General features: G+C 49.7%; 4 protein-coding genes across 4 annotated transcripts; 3 read left to right on the top strand and 1 right to left on the bottom strand.

Moving 5' to 3' along the window:
- Positions 1-3,775: 3,775 nt before the first annotated feature.
- Positions 3,776-4,745, top strand: GIQ15_02894 (acid phosphatase; the record flags this gene model as incomplete). Its single annotated transcript, XM_033550311.1, has 2 exons — positions 3,776-3,968; positions 4,033-4,745. The coding sequence occupies 2 exons, from the start codon at positions 3,776-3,778 to the stop codon at positions 4,743-4,745; spliced, it is 906 nt and encodes a 301-aa protein (XP_033407472.1).
- A 2,142-nt stretch (positions 4,746-6,887) lies between these two features.
- On the top strand, positions 6,888-7,955 carry GIQ15_02895 (uncharacterized protein; the record flags this gene model as incomplete). The annotated part of the gene is made up of 1 exon (XM_033550312.1): positions 6,888-7,955. The coding sequence occupies one exon, from the start codon at positions 6,888-6,890 to the stop codon at positions 7,953-7,955; it is 1,068 nt and encodes a 355-aa protein (XP_033407473.1).
- Positions 7,956-9,014: 1,059 nt separating this feature from the next.
- GIQ15_02896 (uncharacterized protein) lies at positions 9,015-11,162 on the bottom strand (the record flags this gene model as incomplete). The annotated part of the gene is made up of 1 exon (XM_033550313.1): positions 9,015-11,162. One exon carries the CDS (start codon positions 11,160-11,162, stop codon positions 9,015-9,017), a length of 2,148 nt encoding a protein of 715 aa, XP_033407474.1.
- Positions 11,163-11,675: 513 nt separating this feature from the next.
- On the top strand, positions 11,676-13,433 carry GIQ15_02897 (WD domain-containing protein; the record flags this gene model as incomplete). The annotated part of the gene is made up of 2 exons (XM_033550314.1): positions 11,676-11,824; positions 11,915-13,433. The coding sequence occupies 2 exons, from the start codon at positions 11,676-11,678 to the stop codon at positions 13,431-13,433; spliced, it is 1,668 nt and encodes a 555-aa protein (XP_033407475.1).
- Positions 13,434-18,697: the final 5,264 nt, after the last annotated feature.

Here is an 18,697-nt window from a genome sequence, read left to right on the forward strand (position 1 = left end):
TAATAGATAGTCTATAGCCTCCTCTAGGTCTTCCTCGTCCTTAAAGTGGCGGTATCGCGTGTAATAGGCTGTCCCTGCATGGTAAAGATAGATGTGCAGTGCCAGGTTCATAGGCGTGCATTTTCCAACTGCTTTATCTGAGCAGAATACAGCATCGTCAATGTGATGGCGCGCTTTTGAGTGTATGAATTTGCTGTAATAGATCTAACCAAGATGGTCACATCCCAGAGGAGTTTCCAAGAGACCTGTTTGCTCCGCCGATGTAAATTCGGATGGCCGTACCAAATTCCCATCCTGTAAAGTAATGAGAGAGCGCACAGCGGGAGAGGTCGCCGCCATGATGGATATTATCGCTCAACTCTTCGCTGGACGTGGTTGATTTTTTTCACGAATATTTTGTGACGAGAAACGAATGTGGGGAATTACTTAAAGGGGCTAAATATACGGAGCAGTGATTTGAACTGATTTTTATTTTATTTATTCGCGGCGCGTATGTTTGTTTAAATGTTTATTTAGTTCTCAACTTGAACTTTAGTGTATCTACGCGCCAGGCTAAATGATTCTGCTCGAGTTGGCAGCGGTTAAATATTGTCAAGCTGGGAGTGGAACTATGCACTTGATACGAAGACCCGAAGACGACGAAATCCTTGCCTGCATTGCATAAAGCCAAGTTTTAACCAGAAAATATTGCTCGGAGATTTCATGATGCTGACCTCCTCTACCCTAAACATGATACATACATACGTCCTCCGTAAATGTATTAGATCAAAAAATGAATATACCTCCCAGGTAACCCAAGAATATATACTATCATACATCGCGCTTCGACACAGTAGCCCATAATAAAACAATTGCGATTCCAGAGTCCAGACTAAGCATCATGGACTAGACTTCAAATTCCATCCCTCGGGAACACTTCTGCGAGCTGGTAGGAAGCGAGAGCCACAGCGCCAAACAGCAACATGCTAAGATCAGAGTGATAGGTTGCAAGACTCCAATCCCTTGGCCATTAGCGATAGCACCGGTTATTGAAGGGAAGATGGTTGCGCCGCCACTCCCAAGAGCACAAGCAAATCCAACTCCGGCTAGATGGAGATGTTTAGGTAGGAGTTTGGTGAGTGCAATAACCGCTTCTGGGAACAAGGGCCCGATAAAGAACCCTGTCAGGCTGATCGTAACAGTGGCGCTGAGGTATGTATTCGTAGTGTTAAAAATCACCTGTGCGATGATCAATGCCACTAGATATACGGTCAACGTTATTCTTTGTGAGCTCATATACGACCCAAGGAATCCAAGGATTATTCGGCCCATGGTGAGAGAGGCCCAGTAAAACGATATCGCCATGCCTGCTCTGTAAGGCGTTGTGTGTCGGAGTTCGATGAGGAATGTAGATATCCACCCTCCTATGCTGACTTCCATACCAACATATATGAAAAGGAATGCACTGATGATCCATGTAGAGGGTTCTCGCAATGCTTCGACTGTCCGGTTACTCTGCTTCTTGCCGGATCCACGACTTCGAGACTCATCTGGGATTGCCCCGTAGCTGGGGCCCTTCTGGGAGGTTTCGTGGCATTTGATCTTTGTTGAGCTTCCCCTCGCATTCCAGAATGCTGTAGTCAGGACCACCAGCTCAACAGCCGCTCCACAGGCCATAAAGTAATAAAATTCATACCACTGCCAGCCTCTCTTGGTTATAAGCAGAGTTGCGGTAAAGGGAGCCAGAGCAGCCCCGACGCCATAAAAGGCATGAAGAAGTCCTATTAACCCATTACTGTTAGGTATGGCTCCAACCCAAGCATTCCAGGCTCCACATAATAGACCGCTACCAAACCCCGAAAACATGTAGATTGCTACAAGTACAGGGTAAGGCGGATGTTGTGTGGCAGCAAGGTACGCAAGAATATGTTGCAGCGAACCCACCAGAGCGATACCACGGTGTCCAAACCGCTCTTGTATTGGGCTATTAAAGACGGCAGCAAGGGCATAGCCGATAGACGAGCACAGGAATATCGTGGAAATAGTCGCATAGTCCACATTGTAGTATTTTCCAACCTGACAGAGTAACAGCGTGATGGCGCCATTTTGTCAGCTACTGGAAATAGAATCTGCATTCAAGGACACGATAGACGTACGTAAGGAATAAGAGCCTATCAAAATATCAGCAAATTGCCCAGTAAACAATGATAGAATACCTACCCCGTAAGTTCCATCATTGGCACCCAGTAGAGCAAAGCAATAGAATGTCGAAAGAATGCTCCATATACTAGCTGAAGTTTCCTTCCGCTCCTTTGAGGCAGGCTCCCGAGGATAGTCTCCAGGAACGAGCAGAGAATCCTCCTCACACGCATTCATAGTTCCCGTCTCTTTTCAAAAACACGCCTGGAAAGACAAGAGGCCGTGTCGGGGGATGAAGTCTGGGAAGAGATCAATCCGGAGCAGCCCAACGAGCATTTAAAGCGATAAATGCCTTGTGCGCCATTGCTCAATGGACGTATCTCAGAGAATTGGACCAATTTTTGAGATTATCTGCCGTAGCACGGATATCATTCTGGCTTAGAAAATATTGGAGCTAGATCGCCAATAATGAACGAAGATCAAGAGCAATGGCCTATGAGCTTGTGGCTAGTGAAACTCGACAAGCGCCACGCTGACAATGTCGTCGCCTTTGCAGGTTCATTTTCTGTCTTGGTATCGTATATCATCGATAGAATCGGAAAAGGCCTTCCGGCGCCTGTCATCCCATATGCGCGCGGGTAAAGGCGATAATCCTGATGGGTTGATCATGCAGCATGGTCGCCCCGTGTAGAGATACCATGGCGCGTTTGGCGAGCGTAAAGACGGGAGCTTTTTATCAACGTTTTCTAGACTTCTTGTCCGAGTTCTTAATACCATGGATATTGTGATATAGGGTAGTATCCCGACGAGCCAGGATGCGCATCTAAATCCTTCACCTTCGTCTTCAACGCCTATTATTCCCATCACGTGGGTCATTCTTGGGCCAAAGCTTGAGCAAAGCTTGAATATAAAAATACCGAGGTTCTTTTGACTTACTCCCAAGGTTGGAAGGTTATAGGACTTTGCTTGTATACTGCACTCGGGAGTATGGAGTAGGCCCTCCGTATAACCAGTTAGCCTTGATCAACCTCGTCCTAACAGCTGTCTTCCTGTTTCTCTTCTTCCTCCTTTCCTTCTTCTATTCCTCCCTTCTCAGTCTCTCATGGTGGAACATGAAGAACTGTCTTAGTACGGAGTATTGTTCTAGTCTCTAGAATGGACCGCTATGGCAGAGTCCCACCCCGTCGAGCAAGGATTATAGGCAAACCCTGCAGGCAGACTGCCCTTCTAGAAAGCCTTGCATGTGAACTGAGTTCTACCATGTAGCACTCCGCAATACTCCTCTATACTCTTCCATCTAGAGAACACCCAGAATGCTAGATGCTGTGAGTGCCACATTTGAGCTTGGTTATTGGTGCCAGACGGCTTACACCGACCATCCAGAATACCCAGAATACCCAGTCGGATGTCGCCCAGCGAATCGTGGTGACCTGGGTAGGGACAATGTCACTCTGCACCGGCGATCATCCGTTGCCCGCACCTAGCTGAAGGTTGCTAGCTGGTGGTCGCTTCTCCTCCCAGAGAGACGTGGAAATCCTGGGTCCACGGGATGGGAGCAAGACGAGGAATATATAACATCACATCTCCCGCTTCCTCGACAGTAGAACGCAGGTCCTCGCTCTCATCCTCAACCACCTCAATACTTCACACCGCAGCCATGCAGTTCCGTCTAGCCCTTTGCCTGCTCCCCCTCGCCGCCCAGGCTGCCCAGGCTGCCCAGGCTGCCCGCATCGTCTCCTCCAACGATGACGGCTGGGCCGAGAAGAACCTTCATACCATTTACGATGCCTTGACCAGTTCCGGCCATGACGTCGTGGTATCTGCGCCAGCCCAGGACAAGAGCGGAACTGGTACGCTGCCCCTTCTAATTGCAGCACAACAAATATCTGATATCTGACATGTTGCAACCTGCAGGTTCTTCTGACGAAGCCCCAACCAAGCTCACCAGACCCTGCGAGTTCAACAGCTGCCCTGCCGGCAGCCCTCCCACCGGATACGACGCTAACAACCCAAGATTCTTCTATGTCAACTCGTTCCCCGTCACCTCCATGAGATACGGCATCCAGACCGTTGCACCCAAATTCTTCAGCAGCCCTCCAGAATTGGCTGTCGCCGGCCCCAACGTCGGTGCCAACTTGGGTCGAACAGTCCAGATCTCAGGTACCGTGGGTGCCGCTACCGAAGCTGCCCTCGAGGGCATTCCTGCCATTGCGTTCTCCGGCAGCGTTGGCCGTGCCACCCCCTTTTGGGATGCCACCCCAACCTACAGCCAAGTCTATGCCCAGCTTTCGGCTCAGATTGTCGACACGCTGCTCCAGGGCGGCAAGCCAGTTTTGCCCAACGGAATCTTCCTCAACGTGAACTTCGGTGCCGTGTCCGGTTCGGAGTGCACTCGTGCCAGCGACTTCAGCTTTGTGTTGACCCGTATCTTGGATGCGTCTTGGAATGCCCCGGCCGATGTGGAAATTTGCGACAATGGCGGCCGCCTCCCCACTGAGACTGACGTGGTGAGGAGCGATGGATGCTACGTGAGCATATCAGTGGCGACGGCGAGGGACAAGAGGGATGCCAGTGCCTCAGCTCAGCAATTTGTGCTCAACAAGCTGGCATCTATCCTGAGTTGCTAAGCTTATTGACTTGTAATCCCACAACTTCACGATCAATATGAGCATGATCTACGCAATTTTCACTCCCTACCTTAATTTGCCTATAAAACACCTTCTATAGAAGTAATAAGACCCACCAAATGATCTGCAAACACCTAGCCATGTAATAGCGGGAGTGGATAATCGAGCTGTCGCGGTAGTTGGACGAATCAGATGTTGTATAGCCCGAGGGTAATAGTGTCAGTGTTAAACGTCACCTAGCGAACGAGCATTATCAGTACACTGCTAAGGCATCTTCGCTTTTTTGGATAATGTTTTTTGGTTTGTTAGGAACATTGTGATAGAGCAATGGTTGGCATAGCTGGACGGCATAACTAGGCTTGACGTGGTGGGTTATTGAGGTCTATGGCGGAGAAGGGAGGCCTCCAGGCGTGAAAGGATTCATCATCCATCATCATTAATATATGGAACCAGAATCCATTGGGTATCCCCTAAGGAGACCATACTTTGACCATCAACATATCCTGAGAGATGTCCGAGACTAGATTTCCGATGGCCGTGGGTACTTGTTGAGCGAATTCAATTTCTACCGCCAGTATAATTCAATCATTTTGCTGCACGGAATATCAGAAACACTTGGCTTCATAAAGTGCCGTCGCTTTCTCACTAGGAAGTTCTCAAAAAGGACTGTTTCTTCAAAGATTTCATAAAGAGTTGAGCCTAGAGCAAAAGGACCCGTTGCTATAGTTGGTAGCTCTCTCCAGTCGTGTTCAACTCAGATACAAAAAATCCACCTTCCCGAAGGTGGATTTTTTGAGGTCCCTTTTTGACTTTCTTCTTATATGGAAGTTTTCGTCACGTGAACGAAGGTTAGGTTACGGGATATCACATGATGCTTCTATTTATATTAGTCAGCGTTGGGCGTTTCCCTTTTTGGTTTTTTGTTTACCTTCTTGTATAGAGGTTATCTCGACCTCGTCCCTTACCTCACCCAGCTTCGCATCCCACTTGCGAGAAGGGAGCAACTCTGTTTGCATGGCTTTCGTCTATATATGTTAGTAAGGGCGTTTGTAACAACTTCACAATTCTCCTAAATGCGTTAAGGGTTAACAGTTATACAAGGGCCATTGGCACGGGTATGCAAGTATGCTCCCGCTCAAGCTTATTTATGACAGGCATATAGGTATGATCTTGACTAATTCTGAATATATGGTTGAGGTAATTCGCGGCTTTTCCGGGCAGGAAGACCTCAGGTAGCCACAATTCTACCATGCATACACAATATGCAGAGTCAGCCCATTTCAAACCCCTTAGCATCCACCGCAATACCATTTCCGCAAGATGTGCAAGCAACTTCGTCAAACGTGGTACGAATAATAGGTCAGCTATGGTTAGATTAGTCACCCATGAGCACTGTGTCGCACGAGTGACACTCGATACCCATGTCGCGGGGGATGGTTGACAGTTTCTTCTTGACCGGATCAATTAAAGAGGTTCAGTTGGGCTTCTCCATATAGCCAGGATATTGAAAGTGTGGATTATCATTGCCTTGAGCGAGTCATGCAGTGTTTTACCTGTTTGGCTTGGTGATACACGCTAGATGGAGGACAATATAGTTAACCCGACCACTAACACATATCTCGATAGATATAAACACTTATATTTCAGTAAGTGATACCCTTATAAATAATTCACAACACACTTGTCCCAATATCCATATCGTCTCGGTGCTCTGTCACGCACATCGCTGAGGGGTACATAGGTACATAGGTCTCTCATCACTCGGTGCGTCATGCAATCGTGGCAGTGTCGATCTATATACTTGACATTCTACGTAAAACCTTGCGGGATATGCTCAGCCAGCCTCCACAAGCACAAATTGCGGAGAACGACCAGCAGAACCTATTGATCGTGGACAAATATATGCAGACTCCTCCACGCCCTAGCCAGGTGTTAGGATATGGATAGCGATTCCCATATTGTTTATGCTGGATGGAGGAAATATCCATATTTAATGAAATATACATAAATGGTGTTTAGCTATATAATGGGCTGTTCCCAACCCGAATCATCGACATTGATATCAGGCCTCCAGCATCTCCAGCCATTCATTCTCCAAATCTCAGAAAATTTCTCCCAATCTCAAGATATAATTCCTACATCATGAAAACCGAAGAGTTTAACTTCAACCATGCAACGGTACTGATGCCGCATGATCCTGTTCAACTACGAGGCAAGAGTCGTGATAGTGGTAGGATGATCGTGCTTGATCGCTCCACGGATAAGATTGAGCACACAGTATTCCCGACTATATGTGACTACTTTCGGCCCGGCGACCTTTTGGTCTTGAATGATAGCTATATGCTGTCAAATACACTGTGGTACCATACCGGTGAAGAAACTGTGCAAGCAACTGTATATGGCCACGAGCCTGATGGCTCTACTATTGTCGAGATCAAATCCAACAAGCTGCCCGTCAAGCAAGGCCTTACCCTCACATCAGCTGATGACAAGCGTCTGACCTGCGTCCTGCTCGAATCCCAACCTGACCAGCTCTGGAAGGCCAAGTTCGAACCCTCTGAGCTATTAGTGCCGACGCTGGAACGACACGGACTTCGCCTCGACGAGTCAGTGCACCTCAATCCAACGCACTGGCAAGCTGATCGTGAAGCTTATCGATCCGTATACGCCAAAAAGCCTGGGTCCCTGGAGATTCCGTCCGCTGGACTTCACTTTTCCCATGAGCTGCTAGCCCAAATAACTGCCAAGGGAGTTGATATAACTTCGATTACGCTGCATGTCGGGGCGACGGAGGTCCTCGCCGTTCGTCATATTAGTGAGGAAGAGATCGAGAATCATAAGGTGAGATCTGAGTACTTCGAGGTTGGAGACGAGGCAGCTACAAAAGTCAACAAGGCCCGGGCCGAGGGGCGCCGTATCATCGCAGTTGGTACAACTGTCATGAGAACCCTCGAGTCGCTTGCGGTTAACAAGGAGCCCAATGCCATCATTCAACCTCAAGCTACGTGGACTGATCTCTATATCTATCCTGGCTTCAAGTTCAATGTCGTGGATGTGCTTTTAACGAACCTCCACCGACCACGATCCAGCCACATCGTGCTTACTGCAGCCTTTGCCGGTAAAGATTTTGTTATGCGCAGCTACGATGAGATTGGCAAGCACGGAGGGTATGAGTTCGACATGTTCGGCGATAGCATGCTAATTGTGTAGTCTTGATGGCAGCAGGGCACGAACTCAATCGACGCTAGATAGAGTTAACTGATGTGATGTAACTTGTTTGCCCAATAAAAAATGCCTGTTATTTAGTTTCGCGGATGTAATCATGGCATCTTCTATGTAAATGCGAGCACTGCACTCCGTACCCCGTATGAACTAGGTAAATATCCAACGCTTGATGCCATCTGCACCAGTAACTCGTTTTATCTTCTCGGCGGCAAGTCTTCCATTGCAGTCTGAGATCAAGTACGGTAGAGATCATCCAGACCACTGAGTTTTACATTTGCAAGCCCATGCAATTTGAGTTCTCTAGGTTACGATATCTGGTATGCAAAAGGTGTCAAAAGCGAGGGTATGATGAAGGTATCTCTACATTCATAACTCGTTATTTATTTCCAGTATTTTATTTTTGTTGTCTGACGCCCATTGGTTAACTCTGACAGGTAACGCTCTATTCGCATTTTTCAATTCTATTTGTCTAGTATTTCTCGCAATCAGGGGCTTGAGGACGGTACAAAGTGTCACTAGGATGTATGCCGTGTTGGCCAACAGGTGAGACGCAGCTGCATGGGAGGCGGCATACGAGGCTTGAACCTTCAACTTCATCGTCTATCTCAGGGGTATATGCCCTCGAACTATAAGTCTCGAGAAATTTGCAAACGGGATGTATATCCCACCAATGGGCAGACAATGAGCCCTTAAGTAACCAGGCCTAACTGCCAACTAAACTTATTAATTAAATCCCGGGTGGCAATAGAAATAACGAGAACAGCTAGGTATTTCGAACATTCATCATGTAGACCATGTCAGTGACCGTAACGAGAGCATAAAGCAAGGTAAGTATTTATAGTGTCAAGTGCGCGGTTCGGCGGCCCATTACCAGGGTAGTCCATGTACAGTACGTGTCTCTGAAATCAAATCCATGTTCTACGGTTTGCAATCCAGCCATATTCGTCTATTAATACGATGAGAGGAATTCAAAATGTTGGAATATAACTGTCCAGTCTATTTTTATTAGCATAGCCATGCAAATCCTTCCGTATATACCCCGTACTATTCGTCTGCAAACTTCCAATGTCCGTTATCCTTGCATGCCTCCTTGTACCTATCAAGAACCTTCTCCCGCTCAAGCTTCTGAGCCGTCTTCCGATCTAACTCTACCTCCTGTGTGGATGGCATGTCCGTCCTCCAATATCCAGGCGGCGTCCTTCCACGGGCATGCGCACTTCGGTGTTTACTATATTTGTTCGAAAGGACACAGGCTTTGGCTTCGAGCAACATGTTGCGAATCTCGACGGAGGAGCTGCGCTCTAAGGTAAGTTTGTAGTTGTTACCTAGGTCTTCTCGTAGGAGGTCAAGCTCTGCGCCGGTAAGGGAACTAAGCGGGCGAGGTTCCTCTCCAAGCTCATCCTTGGCCATCCTGCGGTATATTGGGCCACAGCATTCCTGCCTTAGGCATCCGCGAAGTTGTTTTCTCATGCTCTTGTCTCGGACGACTTCCTCAAATACATAGTCGAGGCCTTGGTTTCTGTTAGGATTGACCTTGAAATGCTCTAGGCCAAGTTCGTGGACAGGCCGGTCTCGATATCGGGTTTCCGGGAGTAACTCGTCATCGTTGTCTACCTCTAGGGAAGAAGCCGCAACCCGGTGGCTGTCTAGTTGCTGCACATCGTTGGGCAGTGAAGTAGCTGGCGTCATCTTAATCTCGGTTTTATTACCTGGGGCTCGAGGGGTAGCAAACTGGTTAGACTTGGCTGAAGCTGTCTGAGGGGTCAATAACAGAATTGGCCGTGGAGTATGTTGGGTTTCCAGGAGGTCCAAAAGACGAGTCTGTCGCATCTTAGCTACGGGTGTGTTTTTCTTAGCACTTGCCGCGGCAGACGAGCGTAGTGATCGTCGGCCAGCTAGATACTCCTCTGCTTCACCATCTTCGGCAACACTTGGGACAGCATGGGCACCTCTCGAGAAGTCAGGTCTTCGTCGCTTTGACTGAGGTTCTACATGGTCCTTGGTAGATTTTCTTAGCGGAGTCACGTTGGTATCGACAGGCTGCAGTGCTCGTCTTCCTCGCTTTTTGCCGTGTGATCCAGTCGACTGGTTTGCATCAAGTTCCAGTTTATCATCCTGGAGAATAGGGGTGGTGCTACCTTGGTCTGGTAATACAGCAAGTTTAGGCCTGGGTAATGGCGAATCGATTGGGTCAAGGATAGGGCTAGACATTGGGTCGTAGGTATGTTCTTCAGCCTGGTTTGTGTGATGCGGGATGGAAGCTATCTGAATCGGTGAACTGGGTATCGGTTCGCTTTTAACGTCGAAGGGTTTAGCAGCGGTGCCGCCGTCTGTCGGGCTCTGTTCCACCTTCACGGGGCAATACGTGGGGTTTCCAGCTCGTTGTCGGCGAACCGGCCTTTCGCTAACAATCATCGGGGTATCTGGCGACTCTGGGGGAGGCAGTCGGCGCTCATCATATCTGAGGTCCTGTGACTGGGTTGACGCTGGGTCTGAGTAATGCTCTGGGAGTTGAGAAGGAATGGGGTCCTTAACATTGCCATCCCAGCTTAGGTGTCTGTGAGTTCTCATCCGAGGTAGAATCGGGGACTCGAGGATGATTGATCTCTCGGGATGGCTTGGACTGGCCCTCTGGAAAACGACCTTCTCCCCATTAACAGCGGTCTCGAAGCTGTTCTTCTCCATCAAATGATTCCACACGATCAGTTTCTCCTTGGAAGCCTTGTGGTTTCGACGTAGTTTGCAGAATGCTCTGATCCAGTTGGTGTTTTCCTCATATAGTTCACGGTAAAGCCTAAAAACGCGAGAGTAGTGATGATAATCCGCGGTTCCTGGAGACGGTTTGAATGCAGATACAACACTTTCAGGATCGTATTTCTTTCGGTTATCGTGGAGAGATTTTTCATATGTTGCGTCATCGTCTTGTAGACGAGCACTGTCTCCATCCGGTAGTTGTTGCTCAAGTTTTTTGACGGTACTCTTAAGAGCGGAGAGTTCTTCTCGTAGGGAACTAATTACATCCATTTGATGTGCTTTCTCGGCATCGTACTCTTCTAACTTACGAGATGCCAACTCGAGCTCGCGTTGTGTGGTGTGATGTTTCTTTGATGTCGTCTGGATAAGCTTGAGCGCTTCGTTGTAGTGGTGCTGACATTGTGAGAGAGCTTCTGCTAGGCCAGCGAGCGGATCCATGGTGTTGCGTAGGTGTTCGTTGAATGGCTCAGAGCACAGTTGGCTCAATTGGCTCAGTTGGCTCAGTTGGCTCAGTTGGCCCAGGTAGCCCCGATGGCACAGATGGCCCCGATGGCTCAGTTGGCTCAGATGGCTCAGTTGGCCCCGAAGGCACAGCAGCCCAAACAACCCAGAGAGCCCAAACAGCTCGGACGCTCGGACGTTCAAGTATCTCAGTTAGCTCAGGTATCTCAAGTATCTCAGTACCTCAGTACGCCGTATCTCAGTCTCGAGTATCTCAGATGGCAGATATATCGTATCTCAGGCAGAAGACGCGCTCGAAATCGCGTTTGCGGCTCCGCGACAGGAGATCACGTGGACATGACGTAATCAGAGATAAGATAAGATCGCGACCTTTTTACGAAGCGGAAAAAGGACGGTTTGATGTATACGCACTCGCATACTTATATACCCCCATGCCTCGCTGACCAGGGATCGCATCCACAGGTCAGCGCCAGACGGACCCTGAGAGCCATGTTGAAGCGTGCTCTACACGAAGATTCGCCGGAAGAGCCGCCGTCCAAACGCATACGGCAGCCAGACCGCCTCTCGTCTCTCAGCGATGAACTACTCCTTCACGTCCTGAGCTTTCTCTCCATCCCATCCCTAATAACGTGCCAGAGGTTCGCATATCCACACCATCTTGTCCACTACTGTTTCGATCTCGATCTAAAACTAGCGTGAAATGAAAAAAACAAAAGGGTATCTCACAGATTCGCTGCGCTTGCGGGAGACTCGGAGCTATGGAAACGCAAGTACTACTCCCGCTGGGTATGGCCGCGGGCCCGGCGGATTCGACAGTTTAAGCAAGGAACTGGAACTACGGCCAGGAGGTCGATTGAATATTCGCCTCGCGTGTCGAACTGGTTTAGCCATGGCCCGTTGACGAAAGTGGGCGAGGATAGGAACTGGAAGGGCCAGTATCGACTTCAACATAACTGGTCTAGGGGCTCCTGTCGTGTTACTGAGGTGGAAGTGGCTCAACACCCGCTCGCGCCTGTGGTGGTCAAGCTAGAGCACGGAGTAGTCTTTACAGCTGATGCGGAAAATGGGCTCCGAGCATGGTCGATCAAGGATACAAAAACGTGTCTGGCCACCACGTCGTTTGCTGGAGTAGGGGATGGCGACGGGGTCTCTGGGGCCCCAACTGCGGTTGCGGTGACTCCGGACGATCAGAAGAGAGGTAGATTCGACGTCACGGTTGGGTTTGAACATGGCGGTATAGCGGTTTACTCGTTTACCTCTGGACTCAAGGGGGATACTTCGTTTGAGCTTCGACTCTGGCATCCGGACTCGGCAGAGACCGCCATCACGGCACTGGCATCGCACAAGGATTTCATACTCATTCTATCAGAAGATAAAGTCCTCTACCTCTATCAACTGTCTCGGCAGGAGTCTAAGATAACGCCGGATGAGCAGACGCACATACTGATCGCATCACTCGTAGCGAATAACATCCAGTCACCGTTCTCTCTGTCCGTGAGAACGACTTCCACCCATGCCATCGCATCGGTCACCTATACGTTTCCGCGCATAGGCTGCGGCTGGTCGGTTGGGATCCAGGAACTCTACTGGAGCAAGGAGGGCGGCGACCTGACGTCTCGGCTCGCAACGACGGTGGATTCCCAGTATATAGGGAGCACTCTTGCTGAGCGGCCTGCAAGTCCAAGTCGACCGTCGGTATTCGAATCACCCTCCACGCAGACTCCCTCACTAAGCTATACGCAACCACCGACTTCACTCTCATACTCGCACCCCTATCTACTTGCATCACACGCCGACAACACCCTTACCATGTACCTGGTGGTATCGACGGTCGACAAGCTGGCGATCAAAACCGGCCGTCGACTGTGGGGTCATACGTCTGCCGTCTCTGGCGTGCAGGTCAGCCCCCGAGGCAAGGCAGTGTCCGTCAGCACGAAGGGAGACGAGATCCGCATCTGGGAGCTGGAAGACGTGATATCGTCCCGTCCGGCGTCGAAGGGAGCGCTGCTGGGAGACCGAAGCGTCCAGCTCAGCCCGGAGCCTCGACGGACGAGACCAAGCCCGTTCAGCGTGATATCTCGAGCGGTCGAGAGACAGGTCGCTGCGATGGAGGGCAGACGAGGCATCTCCTCGGAGGTCAGCCTGTCCTGTATCAAGGGCGCGGTCGAGTTTGACGATGAACAGGTGGTCGTCCTCCGCGAGCAGCAAGTCGGCACGCAGCTGCTAGGTTGCTACGACTTTACATAGACAAGACAAGACAAAATGAGAATACGGCTCTCGACTTGGCGGTCTTTCCTCCAACCCCGTACTCTCTTTCTCTCTTTCGTACGGGAGTACCTCTCCTTTAAATCCCTCGTACTGTATACATGATAACGCCCAGGGATATAATATGTAGACCCCCTTGCAATCTTGTAGTCACCCCTTACGGCCTTACACGGACATGGACAAACTTGCATATTTCCGATCCATAACCGGCCTTCTATCACCGCGCTGCTCTAGTGTGGCCGTTCCAGCAAACCACCCCTCGAGGACCTTTCGGGATATGACTGCCATCGGGTACACTGAGTGTCGGGACTGAGTACCTTGTACGAGACTGAACCGAAACAGGGATACCAGAGCAAGCCACCCAGGGAAAGAAAAAAAAATATAAGGGAAAAAAAATAAAAAATAAAAAACCAGAATACGTATAAGAAGCGACGGATCGTCCCCTAATTCTCCGAGCCATTCGATCGATCGTAGTTCCCAGCCAGCCCGTTGAGATCGCACACGAGATCGCATGCGAGATCGATCGCACACAGCCTGCACGCTGACCGCACGACACACCGCGAGATCTCGGCCAGGCACGACCACGCCGCCAACGCCCTCTATTATGACCTGTCACTTGCTTGTCCGTTCGATGGCGGTCCTGTCTGTGGTGGCTGCAGGGCCTGTGCTAAGCTTGCCCTTGCCTGAGCCTATATGAAGTCACCTCTTGACACCCTTCATCCGTCGAGACAGGCCACTGCATGATGGCTGCTCAACCGCCTGACGCGTGGAAAACCAGTTTCAAGCCACTCTCTGCAGCGTATGCGTATGCGTATGCGTATGTGTATGCTGAGCTGGATGCTGGATGCTTGATGCTTGATGCTGGCGTTCGCCTTCATCTAGCGGGCAGCCATATTCGCCACGCCTGTCACTCCTGATATGGGTTGCAGGGATGCGGACGGCGAGTGCCTCTTCCCGGTTTATCTGGTGGATCACCACGAGCTTGACCGCAACTGACTGACTGCGTTACTGACTGTCTCGTTGATGTCAAGGAGTCTGCGTTGTTGTATGTCCATCCTCCAGGCTTTTTATATCGGACAGACCGCCCTAAGCAGGTGACTTTTCCTCGTTTTTGGCAGAATCGACTCTTCTTTTTTTTTTATTTCTTTTTTTATATTTTATATATTTTTTTATCTTTCTCTATTTTTTTATATTTTTTGATTTTCCTCCCAGAAACGAAACGCGGAAAGGGGAAAAAAAAAAGAGCCCAAGGAAAGGACCGCGTGCAAAATCAGTTTTTCGCCCCGTCAACCTCCCTCCTCCTCGCTTCCTCCCTCTCTCCTGCAAAACAAAACCAGCATCAAAAACCTCGCTTCGTCTGCGGTAAGTATCCAAGTATCCGCTGGCGTCTGTCCGTGTGCGTCCCGTTTCGTGTCAGAACCAGGTTCCTCTCTTCTTCTGCTTCTTTTTTTTTTGCCTCCCCCTCTTTTTTTTTTTGGGGCTTGTTCGATCTCGCTATCTTTCTCAAGTCGTTTCCTCCACTGCCTCGATCGCACACACACAAATTGCTCGTTCTCCTGATAATTCCGATTTCCTGCTGGTGCTAGCTCAGACTGATCATTCTTCCTTCTTTTTCTTGTGCAGAAAAAGATCTTTCGAATTTACATTCCGCCTGCCAGAAAGGACACTATCCAGACCCAACCATAACCAAGAAGAAAAAAAAGATCAACCCCTTCTGCAAGATGGAATTCCAGTCAGGCGGTCGTGGATGCTTCAACTGTGGGTTTGCGCCGTTTTCGTTATTTGTTATTTCTTCTCCTCTTGTGCTGCGTCGTCCTGCTTCGTCCTGCCTCGAGATGGCGTCCCTCGCCTAGGGGGGGGGGGGGGGGGGGGGGGGGGGGGGGGGGCTGGCCTGACAGCTTCCAATTGCCTGAGCGCATACAGAATCTCCTCTCGTCCGGCTCCTCTGCTCCTCTCGCAGCTCTGCCTCGTGTCTATCTCTTCCCTTCGCCCTAGTTACGTTTCTCACGCTTCTGCGGATTTTCACTGACCTGCTCTCTAGGTGGCGAATCCTCTCATCAGGTTAATATGATACGTTCTTCGCCTCTCCGTGGGATAACATTAATATTTCCCTGATAGGCACGAGACTGCCCCAAGAAGGGATCTCCCACTTGGTATGCTCACCTCTCTCAATGGAGATATACTCCCGTCAAGAACGCAGGAAAATGAACCCACGCTAAACTCTAGATTCTTGGGCACACAGTTACAACTGCGGTGGTATGTTATGAGGAAATGCAATGCGAATTTTGACATCATGATGGAAGTATGCAGATCTTAATTTTTTCTTCTACGTTTATAGGACAGGGACACGTCAGTGAGTTTTGGCTTTGCACTCGGGAGAGCAGGTGTAGACTGAGAAGGGAGTCCATGGAGGAGGATGGCTTCTTTTAAAGTGTGTTTTATCTCCCTGTAGCTGACCACCCTTCCTTTTTTTTCTTTCTTGTCCAGGCCGTGAATGCACCCAAGCTCCCAAGGAGAAGTCATGCTACCGTTGTGGCATGACCGGTCATATCTCTCGTGAATGCCCAACTAGCGGATCCGGTGACAACAACTTTTCCGGTGGAAGCGGTGGCTACTCCGGCGGCGGCTCCGGCGGCCAGGAATGCTACAAGTGCGGCCAGGTCGGCCACATTGCCCGCAACTGCAGCCAGCAGGGCGGCTCTGGATACGGCAGCGGCGGTTACGGTGGTAACGGCGGTAGCGGTGGCTCTTACGGCGGTGGTGGCTACGGTGGCCGCCCCCAGACCTGCTACTCTTGCGGCGGATACGGCCACATGGCCCGTGACTGCACCCAGGGACAAAAGTGCTACAACTGTACGCCTCTTTCTTTTTCTCTCTACCTCTCTCGTATTGATTGCTAACATCCTTCCACAGGCGGTGAAGTTGGACACGTTTCAAGGGATTGCCCAACCGAGGCCAAGGGTGAACGTGTCTGCTACAAGTGCAAGCAGGCCGGTCACGTCCAGGCCGCTTGCCCTAACTAAGCAAACAAAATACCAAGCAATCCATCAAAATGCGGTGGAGAGAAGATTTTTATGGCACACTCGCATGCATGCATCCCCGGAACTTGAAAGTAAAGTGAACTAAACAGAAAAAGAATTTGAGATCGTTTCCCGTGATTTAAAGCAAACAAACCCATCCCTATCCATCCACCCACCCAACTTCTCCTATCTTTTGTCTGCGCAATGAGCCAAAGAAAGTTTCCTTCCGATGTTTGAAAAGCCTGACCCGAGAACTCACCCAAACCAATTCACCCACAAGTTCTCCGATCAGACTCGTTGAAAGCTAGCATGTCGACCGAAGAATCATTGCTTGTTTATGGAGAAAACAAGCGTAGGAGGACCCGTTGAAAAGATAAGACAAATAATATTGAGAGGATGAAATGAAGAAGAGACAAAAAGAATGGATTGCTTGTTTCTTGAGGAAAGAGAAGAAAAAAAAAAGAGTGTGAGAAAAAAGAAAAAACTTAGTGAATTTTGTGTCGAACCCGCTTTCATGTCTTTTAACGATTTATTGATATTACCGGCCGTCTTCTCTTCTATTGCATTTTTTCCTTTGTTTTCTCATCCTTCCAGCTGTTTCAAATTGTGGTGTTGTTTGTTTTTACCTCTCATGAGCCTTTCTTCGGTCTGGCAACTTGTCCCTATCCTATGGCTTTTACGTTACCAGTGGCCCCGGCCTGAAATGACAGACTCGCTCCATTCGAAAGATTTCTCCCTAACTATGGAGTATTTTAGTTCAGCTATTTTTCTCCTCTGCTCCCTTGCATTTTTGGCCCCAGACACTAATCATCCATCTCACGCCGACGATATCGCCGAACCTCCTCCTATATCTGCCAGCAACAATTCCATTCCATTCTCTACCATGATACCCATCATCGCGACTTCAAAAAAAAAAAAAAAAAAAATCCGGGGTTCCGAATGTAAAGAATAAAACGGCAGCAACCGACCATAGATGCATCCCGACCTAATTCAACTCCGACTGATTCCATCCCCTGTTATTCCTCTGGTTCGCAATCTTCATCGCCTCCTCCAGATCCATATCACCCACAATCTTCAACGTCGTTGGCGGTTGCCCTTCGTTCTCGATCTCAATTGATTCCGGTCCTTGGAAAAAATATCTCATACCTACCATAGGTCTATATACTACCGACGAACATGCCTCTTCGTACGTCGGTATGCCTCTGTTACGCTGAACGGCCTCTTCCTCAGCATCACGATGCTGTTCTGCGGATTCATTGATGGCCTGCTGCAACTCGTCGTGATTGGATTCCTGGCCCTCTTCGGTGAAAGGGCCCTCGGGATAGGATTCGTGGCGGGATCGAGCTATGATTTCATCTAGCGAGTAAGCTGATGGATCTATCAGAGGAAGGCTTTCTAGACCTGAGCTGAGAGATCTCCTCAACGCTGCTCGACCCAGTCGTGCTCTCGCTCTACCTCGAAGGTGAGATGTTGACGGCATCCTATCTATCTGTTCACCAGCGTCGTCGTGAGATGAGCTATCCCACGTCCGTCTCTGCCGTCGGCTAGAGGCAATAGGGTCAAGAACCTCGGAAGGGCGACGAAGAGCCAGATCGCGAGATCTCCGAGCTGCTGTCCTTATAGCGTTTCCCATTCGATGAGAAGCTCGCCTCTCGCGGACAGCCCCCTCTTCTTCTCTCTCCTGGCTCATCCGCTGAGCTTCCCGCGCTTCGTGGGCTGCTTGGAGAGATCGGGAGGCTTCCCGCAAGCGTCGAATGGTGCGGTCATCAGTGACTTGATGAGGTTCAAGACTGCCCTCGTCAAGCTCCAATTCAGCATCGGTAGCTGAAATTTCTCCGTTGGGGCCGATACGTATCCAGTATGGTCTTATTCTTGCTTCAGCTGCAAATGAGCCCTCCCTCCGCCTGAGAGCTCTCTGCTCCCGCCTCGTTCTTCTTGATCTCTCTCTCTGCTCCTCCTGGCTTGCATGTATCGCTGCCATCAACTCCTCCTCCTCCCTCTCGGTTGCCTCCCGTGCTTTTCGAGCAGCCTCTTCGGTATCACGGATAGACTGCAAGAGGGCCTCTTCTTCTCTATCCCTGGCCTCCCTATCAGCTTCCTCAAGCCGTCGTCGACGGTCATTGTCCAGTCTTAGATTCTCTTCCAATACCCGGCGAAGAGTCTCGGCTTCATCGGTGCCTGCACTACTGCTGCTGCTGGTGCTGGTAATGGTGCTGGCGTTGGTGT

The sequence above is a fragment of the Arthroderma uncinatum genome (genome assembly GCF_011692745.1).
Source record: "Arthroderma uncinatum strain CBS 119779 chromosome Unknown scaffold2, whole genome shotgun sequence".
Lineage (NCBI taxonomy): Eukaryota > Fungi > Ascomycota > Eurotiomycetes > Onygenales > Arthrodermataceae > Arthroderma > Arthroderma uncinatum.